We start from the raw sequence: 10,677 nt of genomic DNA, 5'->3' as shown, positions 1-10,677 counted from the left end.
AAAAGAGTGACTGAAAAGATCCTTTGTCTTGAGATGTAGTACTCGTTGCAAGCTAGTCAGATTTTTCCAATTTCTTGTTTGAATATATGAAAAATTCTAGCTTGCGGTTATTTGAAATTGTTAAATCTAAGGAGCCTTGTTGTTCTCGTCAATTCTTCAAATCAACTCCAAATTCATTAATATATTTGTGTTTATGGAACATTTTGTTGAGTAGGTTATGAGATTGAAGGATGGTTTCAAGAAATTCATATATTTGGGATATATTTTGAAATTTATCGTACATTTACCTTGAAGATCAGAAGAAAATTGAGGCAAAATTGAATTATTACTAAGAATGGCGAAGGGACTTAGCATTAAGCTAAATCTAGAACAAAGGCTAATTTATTTTGAGGTGGATATTGAGGCAGCTGACATCAAATGGATCTGGCTGCTTAAGTCTTTATCTTAAAGTACTTAATTTAGCGATGCTCTCCATTTTAGCAATGTACTTAATTTAGCCTATGGCATGCTTTATACGCAGCATTTGTGATCTTCCTAAAACTAAAACATTAAAGGATAAAAAATAATCATACAGATTACTAACAGTATTTTGATTACTATACTTAAGCTATTATATTTAAGGATATTGATGGTGCATTGATAATCTAATCTAATCTAATACTATATAAAAGTGTTTTGATGGTGCATTGATAATCTAATACTATATTGATGGTGCATTGATAATCTAATCTAATCTAATCTAATACTATATTAAAAAAATACTATATAAAAGTGTTGATGGATGCTCAGGGAAACAAATTGTCAACCAAGGGTACTTAGATTTCAATACAGGGAGATGATGACAAACCAAAGGAATAAATATTCGAACAGGAGCATTGACCATAAGGTGCTCATTTTTTTTTACTTTTAATTCTTTTTTTTGGTTTTGACGATAGCTTAGTGAAAAACTTAGAAATTAGAGATTTTGAATTCAAATTCCCCTTCCACCCCTCTACTGCTTAAATTCCATCCTTCCTTTATTTGAAAAAATTTAAGAGAAAAAAACTAAGATTTAACAAAAGAATGAAAGTTGTGTCATCATGCTTGTATATGATGCTTTGATGAAATTATTAATCTATAAAGTTTACCAAATAACTTCACATTCTCATCATATCGTTACCATTATCTAGATTCTGAACTACTCTGCTTGTAGGACATCTAAACATAAACATGCCTGGCTTCTAGTAAGTTATTTATCACCATCCAAGCCCATGGTTGGCGTAAGTAATTTTTGTGTCGAAATACACTTTCCCGACATGGTTAGCCCAAGTAACTAGTAACTTATGCGACCAAATCTTGTATATATATCAATCCTTTACCTCTCCCACTTCCAACGTGGGACATGGGGTATCACATTATTACTTACTAACATATTTTCTTTTTCCTAAACGTGAAAATTATATCCCAAAACCTACAAAATATCAAACTTATACAATTAATTTCACAATCTATATTTGTTGCTTAAGTGTGTACAACTATTAGAGGTAATATCTATATTATACCATGGAGTTGAAACTGATAATTGAAGATGCCCTAAATCAGTAGAATGTAAAAATGCTGAATTTGCCTAGAGGCCCTGTGGTTTCAAAGTTCTAACCTCTTGGATTTTCAACTTTGGATTTCATATTCAGTTTGCACTGAGTTAAGATGCGTTTGATAAAACTGAAATCTGAAATCTGAAGTCTGAATTCTTTAAGTTATTAAATTGTTATGTACTAAATCTGATACATTTGAGTATATATCACAATAAGTGATAAGTGAATAGTTTATCACTTATTTTTAGGAGTAAGTTTTGTCTAGAAAATTTAGTATCACTTAATTAATTCAGATATTCAAGTTTTGGTTATCAAAAGCATTTGAACATATTAAGATTTGAATCCATTAAATTTAAGTTCTGAATCCATTAAATTAGTAAACAAACCTTAACTTGAAGTTTGAACAAGAGAATTGCAACAGAGGATAATGATCACAAGCTAGGATGCTTCATTCATTTCTATAGAGATAATTACATCTACTATAGATATCCTGACTAAAAAAGTAATTAAATAAGGTTTAATTTATTCCTTCTTCTTTTTTTTTCCAATTAATAAATCTAGAAGTAGCTAGAGTGGGAACCGGAAATAGAAAAAAATCAAAACTATACAATTTATCACCAGCTCAGAAAATTTAAATGCGTGCAATTATGGCAATTGATTCATTATTCTTGTTGTGGGGGAACATGTACAGACATGCAGCCATCGGTGGAGGAGGAGATTGAGACGAGAATTTTCAGCTTTTGGGAGAGTACAAGAAAAAAGAATGTCATGCATGACGCATAAATCATTGACATGGTCATTAATTTAATCTTATTAAATTAAAATTATACAAGTTGAGATATAATTACAACTTGCATATGAAATACTTCCAACGCTCAATAAGCAACCATCTCCGTCTATATCTTAACAATGGACCTACATTTTTTCTATCTTATCATTGACTCTTAGAATATGATTGAGCTTGAAATCAAATTGCATTCTCGAAAAACTTGTTTCTTTTTCCTTGGTGATCTGTTCGCACTTGTGCTCCTCACTTCCTCATAGCTTCCAACTTGACTAAGTCTCTATTTCATTGTTTTGTATTTGTTTTCTTTTCTTTTCTTTTCGGTTGTTCCAATCGAATTCTACTCAACATATTGGGCCCATAGGAAGTTAGTAAGGGGATGAGTGTATGATTAAAAATATTACTGTAATTTGAGAGGAAAGATCGAGAGTCGAATCACAGTCCTCGTATTCACCTAATTAGTATTCCTATCGATCAAGTTGGATTTTAGGGACCATTGCAATATAATTTCACATCTCTAACATTGTGACCTTACATTGGTAATTGGATCACATACTCTGTAGTAACGATGCCTGGGGCAAATGTTTTGCACAAAAGAGTTCGTCTCGATCTAATCTTAAACCCACAAAAGTATCCTATTTTAACAGTGGCATATATTAAAATCGGAGGAGGAGGAGGTTTGCAGAGGAATGAATCGCAAAAAGAAGGAACTCCATTTGATTAAGAATGTCTCGTTTTTGTGTTTGCACCCCTATAATACGCAACTCCAGAAACTTTGATGAGGGTGTAAGTGCTAGGACTGGTCCAGAAATAAACAAACTGAAGTTAGCACAAAGTAGGCGGTATAACCGACCATATAATGTTTAGGCGGTAAAATCGACCATATAATACTTTAGGCTGTAAAACTGACCATATAAAAAGGGTTGTGGCAACCCAATAAATACAAATAACAAAACAAAATAAAAGACACAGAAATTTACGTGATTCGGTCAAATTAACCAACGCCCAATGACAGAGGAGGAGCAAATCTTTTACTATGAAGAAGATATACAAAAGCCGTAGAAAAGTGGTTCCTAGGCCAAAAGGCACTCATAAAAAGTTTAGAAAATATTCCTAAACTCAAAACAAGAGAACATAAAACATTTGACTACAAATGGGCTAAATGACTCAAAAAGCTAATAGCTCATATAACTCTCTTGAGTTGTGCACTTTTCTTCACCACTAAGCCCCCTTATTTATAGGTAAACTTATTTATAGGTAAACAAGGGGAGGCTTTCCTTCTTGATTGCCGATGTGGGACAAAAGGAAGAAAACTTCCTTATGCAGCCTCCGATGTGGGACACGCCACATCAACAGTAAGAATTGACCTTCAAAGGGGTTACACTGTCCCATGGATATCCGAAGAACTTGAGGTTAACAGTCAACGGTAAAAATGGGATGAAATTATAAATTGCTCTGACAAGAAATTTTATACCGTAACAGTAATATTGCGAGTATAACTTTATAGCTAGTATATTGATATGAACAATGATTAGCTATCAAAATAAAATAATGACTTGTTTGTTTATCTAATATTTACTAGAAAATTTCTCTGCTTTTCCAAGATTATGTTTCTTCAACATAATCAAATTATACAAATTCAACGAGGTCATTTACCTTTCAATGTTTACGAAATTATATAAACACTACCATAACTATTTGATTAAACAAATAAACACTTTCCTTTTTTTTCAACAAATGATAATATCAGTATATATGTTAACACTTGAAGTGCAAGAGTTAATTACAAAAAAGGGGCATTCACCCTTCTATTAGTCAAATCGGGAAATCATGTACCCATTCTATATCATAAACTAGTTATGTTGCAAAATGTGCTAGCATATGACTTGCTACATTAGCTATTCTAGGTACAAAAGAAACTGTGCATTGCTTGAAACCTTGTGTTAATTGACAGGTGTCAGACTTGTGTAATAATAAATTCCTACTCAAAAAGATATAAACTCAAGGTTTTGAGTGAAAATTTGCTTCTTTTCAAGTGACAATTAATTGGGGGGGAGTTTGGAAAATTGCAATTAAAAATAAATAATCAATGCAAATTGAAAATAATTAAACTAAAACAGATTAAATTTAAATCAACGATAAACGAGCTCTAACGAAGGAAGTAACTTCGGAAGCGGGTCAATTGAAAAAGGTAACTCCAAGAATAATGCCAATTGTTTTCTAAATAAAATATCTAAGAAAAATGGTAATTTCCTAATCTTCCACAAATAATCCACGTAGACTTCATCTTGAATTGGGAAACTTGCGAGTGACAATCAATTCCAAGAAAATCACCTTTTTTTAGCACTTTTTACCCCAACGTCCTATAATTAACATAAAGCACCAAATATAAGTAGAATCTATCAATTAATACAATATTTGGTAAAATAAAGAGGGAAATAATCATAAAATTAATGGCAAAAATACAACCTATCAAGTGTTCTATGCAGTTACTTGAAAAAAGATATTCGTATATGAAATACATAAAACTTTTGAATTATACATAAGGACACGTATTAGCACAGATATAGTATAAATATTTACTTACTAGCACACTTGAAAGCATTCCTTTCATTCTATTTTATGTGTAGCTAAGTTCTTTGAAGTTTAGTGAAGGTATAAGAGTGAAGAATAATTTCAAGAAATGGCAATTACATATCATACAACAAACTTCTATCTAAAAATTAAATGCAAATTTATCAAACTTAGTTTTTTTTTTTTTTTTTTTTTTTTAAAAACGTGTTTTTATTCATATATGGATAAACAACATACAGAAATTTCCTTCTACATATGTTTAATTTTCCGAATTGAAGGTATTCCTATTCTGTCTAGACGTATTGCCCCACGAGCCAGTCTTGGGAACGTAGAAAAGGTGTCATATAACCTGACTTGTTGTTGTGGATGAGATACCCCCTCATTGGACAACGCATCAGCAACTGTGTTAGCCTCCCGATAACAATGTGATAAACAAGTTGCGTCCTCCAAAAAATGCCGAATCTGTCTGACCTCCCTTGTAATCTGCCATGGACACTGAATTTGACGAAGAATAATTCGAACTAAGGCCAATGAGTCCGATTGTATACATATATTCCCAAATCCCCTTTGTATACACGTTTGAAGACCAATGAGAAGTGCCCGAACTTCTGCATGGAGACTTGTAGTTTGTCCAAAATAGGCCGAGAAACCAAAGAGTGGTAATCCCGTTGAATCCCTTAGAACACCACCACCTCCACCTAGTCCTGGATTACCCTTAGAACAACCATCTGTATTTAGTATGAACCGCCCTGACTCCTTTGACTCCCAGCGAATAACTTTGAAGGCAACCCTTCCAACAGTAAAATTCGGCAAATCATACAGTTGTCGGAAGGACTGTGATCGGATTGCTTGTTTGAAATGAATCCCTACCATGGACTGAATTTCCAAGAAAATTGCTTGGCAAATTGCAGATGATCGCATTTGAGCACCTTCAAACATTGCTTTATTTCTTGCCTTCCAAATTTGCCAACAAATAATAGTAGGAATAATTCGGCCCATAATCCGCCGTAACTCAGAATCATACGACCTCAACCACCACCCTACTATACGAGAGCGCAAAGAAGTTCCTGGGCTTAATCCACATAATCCTCCAAAATAACTCCAAACTACCGACGCTGTGTGGCCGTTGGAGAATAAATGCTCAATAGACTCCTCGGATGCCGAAGGACAACAGAAACACTTGGACGGTAAATGAAAACCAAGTTCACATAGCCTATCTGGTATCGGTATCCTTCCTCGCAACAATCTGAACATAAAAAATGAAACTTTGAAAGGGATACGAGGATGCCAAATCGAAGCAAAAACCATCGACTTATTTCGAGTCTGCCTAATATCTTGAAACGCTGAATGTATGGAAAATTTTCTAGATGTTGTAGGCATCCAAAAGACTTCCACTTCACTCCCTTCTTCCGGAATGGGTTGTTGTAATATGTAGGACACAAACTCCTTTGGTATTGTGTGATATAAAAGGTTCACATCCCAGTGACCATTGTTTATGAAATTATGGAATGACAACTCTAGGTTAACTGGCACTTGTAAGAACAAAGCACCACATCCTAGCCAGTTATCATACCAAAAATGACACGCCCCCTCTTTTGCAACCCATAACATAGAAAACTCCACTTGTCGGCTCACATTTACCATCCTCCGCCATATTGAGGAGTCCTTATTTTTGAGTTCTACCTGACAAGGATGAAGACCTCTGCAGTACTTTGCTTTCATGAATGTCTCCCATAGCGACGATCTTGTTCGGAAATTCCACCATAGCTTGGAAGAAAATGCTGTGTATACGTCTTGTAGTCTCCGGAAACCAACTCCGCCCTCATCAACCGGATAACATAGTTGAGACCATCTTATCCAGTGAAACTTTGATTCGTTGAGTGATGATCCCCAAAGGAAGGATGAGCAGGTTTTTTCAATGATTTTAAACACCTTACCCGGGATCACAGATGCTGACCTTAGATGCACTGGCATTGATTCCAAGACATGCTTGATTAGGACTATCTTGCCTCCGAAGGAAAGTAACCTTGATTTCCATGATTGAATCCTCCCTATAATAGACTGGCACACTCCTCCAAAATATGATGATTTACATCTTCCAAAGTAGAGCGGAAACCCTAAATAATATATCGGAAAAGGCTTGTAGGAAAACTTTGTGATACGATGAATCACCCTCCGTCTCGCCGTTGACAACATTGGATGGACCAAGTAACAACTTTTTTGCACATTAATAAGTTGTCCCGAACATCTTTGATACGCCTCTAACACCTGCATGATCGCCCTTAGAGACAAGGCGGATCCATTTGCAAATATGAGAATATCATCCGCAAACGCCAAGTGAGTTATATCTGGACAACCATATGGAACTTTGAAACTCAAAAAGCCCGATTGCAGTGCAAGGTTGTTCAATCCTCTAGACAATACTTCAGCTCCGATAATGAATAGCGCAGGTGATAAAGGGTCACCCTGACGAAGTCCTCTCATGGACTTAAAGAAACCATGTGAAGACCCATTAATAATAATTGAAAACCAAACATTAGAAAGCAAGCGCCATACCATATCAATAAATATTTCCCCAAATCCAAAACTTCTCAGGACATTGATGATATGACCCCAAGCAACCCGGTCATATGCCTTAGACATATCTAGCTTCATAGCCACATTACCACCTCTATTCCTTTTTCCAATACCCGAAACCACCTCCTGAGCCAGTAGAAAATTTTCCGTTATATTACGACCCTTCACAAAGCCTGTTTGCTGGGGGGAAATTATTCTTGGCAACATTCCAGCCAGTCTATCCGCCAAGATCCGGGAAAGCAACTTATTGAAAAAGTTACATAGACTGATTGGTCTGAAATGAGAAAATTCTTGAGGATTTGACATCTTTGGAATTAGTACGATCGAGGTAGAAGTGATAAACCGAGGTAACTCTGCCCCACAGAAAAAACTGAGTATTGCATTATGAATATCTTGTTTGATCACTTCCCACGCAAATATAAAAAATTTTCCTGTGAAACCATCCGGGCCAGCAGCACTTTCCTCATCCATTGATTTTACTACTTGATATACCTCCTCGATCGTAGGCAGTGACTCCAGCTTTCCATTGTCCTCTGGAGAAATCATACGAGGAATTAGGTGCAACATATCTGAAAAAGAGTCCAAAGGACCCGTGAAAAGATCATTAAAATATGATATTGCTTCACTTGCTATGTCCTCCTCCTTGTCCATCCAAACTCCATTGGAATTTTTGATGCAATGTATCATTCCTTGAACACGTCTTTGCTTTACCACCGCATGAAAATACCGTGAATTCCTATCTCCCTCTTTAAGCCATTTGACTCTAACCTTTTGCCTCCAAAACTGCTCTTCAATTGACAGTGCATGACGGAGCTCCGCTTGAGCCTTATTTAACTCAATCTGGCATTCGTCTGAGTCATTTTGATCAACCATCTCCTCTGCTCGTTGTACCGCAATTTCCGCAACATGCACAGTGTCCATGATGTTACCAAAGAATTGCTTGTTCCATGATTGAATAGCCATTCTCGTTGTCAATAATTTAGAGCATAAGATTCGCAATGGAGATCCATCAACATTTTGATTCCAAGCTTGGCGAATCACCTCTAAGAGTTCAGGTTTGGATGTCCAAACATTCAAAAAACGGAAAGGGCGTGGCTTATTATCCAACCTAGTTGCAAATGAAATCTTCAACGGAGCATGATCCGAAGGGTGTCTTGTCAAATGGAGTACAGAAATGGCGTCAGAGAGATCCAAACAAGCCCCATTGACTAAAAATCTGTCCAACCTTTTTGAAATCCGAGCTCTACTCCTCCGATTATTAGACCACGTGAAACTTGATCCTGAAAACCCTACATCAAAGACCCCAGCCTCCTCCATGAAAGACATGAAATCAGCTCCTTCTGCTATAGCAAATGGACGTCCTCCACATTTTTCGTGAGGTGCCAAAATGACGTTAAAGTCCCCCCCAATACACCAAGGATGTAATGTAGGTTTATCATTTAACAATGAACACCATAATTCTCGACGCTCCTCCACCGAACACTTTGCATGAACAAAGGACATGATAATTGGACTAGGAAGCAACGGGTTTTGAACATGTAGAGAAATATGCTGGTCTGAACTACCAACAGTGGAACAAATAAAAGGACTACTATAGAAAACCCAAATATCACTCGAGCAATTAACAAAGACAAAATCAAATGATAAACGAAGACGAATGGACTCAATTTTTGACACATCTACTTTTGGTTCACATATCACAACAAAATGAACGTGATGAAACCGTACTAGTTTAATCAATCTTCTTAGATTAGGAACCTTTGCAATCCCTCTAATATTCCAAAATATTCCATTAATCATGAGAAAGAGCATGGAATGAGTTTTTGGATGATGTCTCTGACCTTAATTGTCTGTCGGATGTAAATCGGGCATGAACACCCTTTCCTCGCATTTGTCGGAACTCACGGTCATCCCTTTGTGGTTGATCAATATTTAAAGCGTCACTTGATGATTCCAGCTGCTGCTGAGGTGGGACCACCAATCTTGGAGACAAATTGCCCGCAACTGCATTGTCTGTGGAAACAAAATCATCCTCAGCCCCACGCAAGTCAACATAAATATTGTCCAATGCATTACTTTCGGCCATGTGATGATGCTCAAATGTCAATGAGTTGTCTGCTGGAAGATGGGTCCCTGGTTTCTCATTTGCTTGTTGCTTATCCAGCTGGTCACTCATTATTGTTTGTTCCCCATGATGTGCATTCGATGAACCATCCATTTGCGAAAGTGCTTGGATAACAATGTTGTCGGTTTCATCTCCCATAGCAGCAACTTGGCCTTCAGCAAAAATTGAACTTGGTTTGCTTATGAATGAGTCTTTAGGAACTGATGCGTCATCTTCCTCTTCAAGCATAATAGGACCAGCGTCCTCCTTCATAGGATTTTTTTTCTGCCTGCCTTCATCTCCTTCAACCAACAGTGGATTGAGCTGGTCGTCATTATGAACTATTTTATCTCCTTCCTCGGCCAACATATCAGAACCAGCAGCTACCTCTACTGCAATCTGTTGTTTTCCACCTTCATGAATCATATCTGTAATTCGCACATCCTGAGATTCATTCACAACAGCTTTTTTACGGACCGTTTCAGGGTGGGACAACTGAACGTTATTCCCTTGTAAAATTAATCCTTGCTGCTGATGATGATGCCGCATTCCATCCTCAATCAAATTCTTTTTGCACTCCCCTTGAGAATGACCCAAACGGAAGCAAGATGAACAATAAGTTGGCATGTTCTCTGGAACAATACGTTGCCAAAAACCAGATTCCCCTTCTACAGCAACCCAGACCCTAGACACGATGATTTTCGCTATATCGATCTCAACACACACTCTGGCCACACTAGGACGTGTTCCAGCAGCCGTTGCTGAATCCAAGAACATGGGTCTTCCTACTGGTGACAATATGGAGAACAAAGAATGTTTATCAAAATAATGAATAGGGAGAGTCGGAAGAGTTACCCAAATCGGTACCAACGAAGACTCCCTATGCACATGGAAATCCCTGGTCCATCTGAATACACGCATTGGATATTTGCTCAATTGCCAAACTCCTCTCGTCCAAATTCTGTTAAAGTCTGCTTCAGCAGTGCATTTAATAAGAACATGCCTGTAATCCATCAATCCAATGGAAACTTGGTCTTTCAGGTTTAATGAAGCAAAAAACTTTC

At 36.7% G+C, this 10,677-nt stretch overlaps 1 protein-coding gene across 1 annotated transcript; it reads right to left on the bottom strand.

Annotated features, from left to right (window-relative positions):
* Positions 1-5,181: 5,181 nt before the first annotated feature.
* LOC140038357 (uncharacterized) lies at positions 5,182-9,012 on the bottom strand. Its single transcript, XM_072083693.1, has one exon. The coding sequence runs from the start codon at positions 9,010-9,012 to the stop codon at positions 5,182-5,184; it is 3,831 nt and encodes a 1,276-aa protein (XP_071939794.1).
* Positions 9,013-10,677: the final 1,665 nt, after the last annotated feature.

This window comes from Coffea arabica, chromosome 3e (genome assembly GCF_036785885.1).
Source record: "Coffea arabica cultivar ET-39 chromosome 3e, Coffea Arabica ET-39 HiFi, whole genome shotgun sequence".
In the NCBI taxonomy this organism is placed as follows: domain Eukaryota; kingdom Viridiplantae; phylum Streptophyta; class Magnoliopsida; order Gentianales; family Rubiaceae; genus Coffea; species Coffea arabica.
This window is presented reverse-complemented; position numbering and strand designations above follow the sequence as displayed.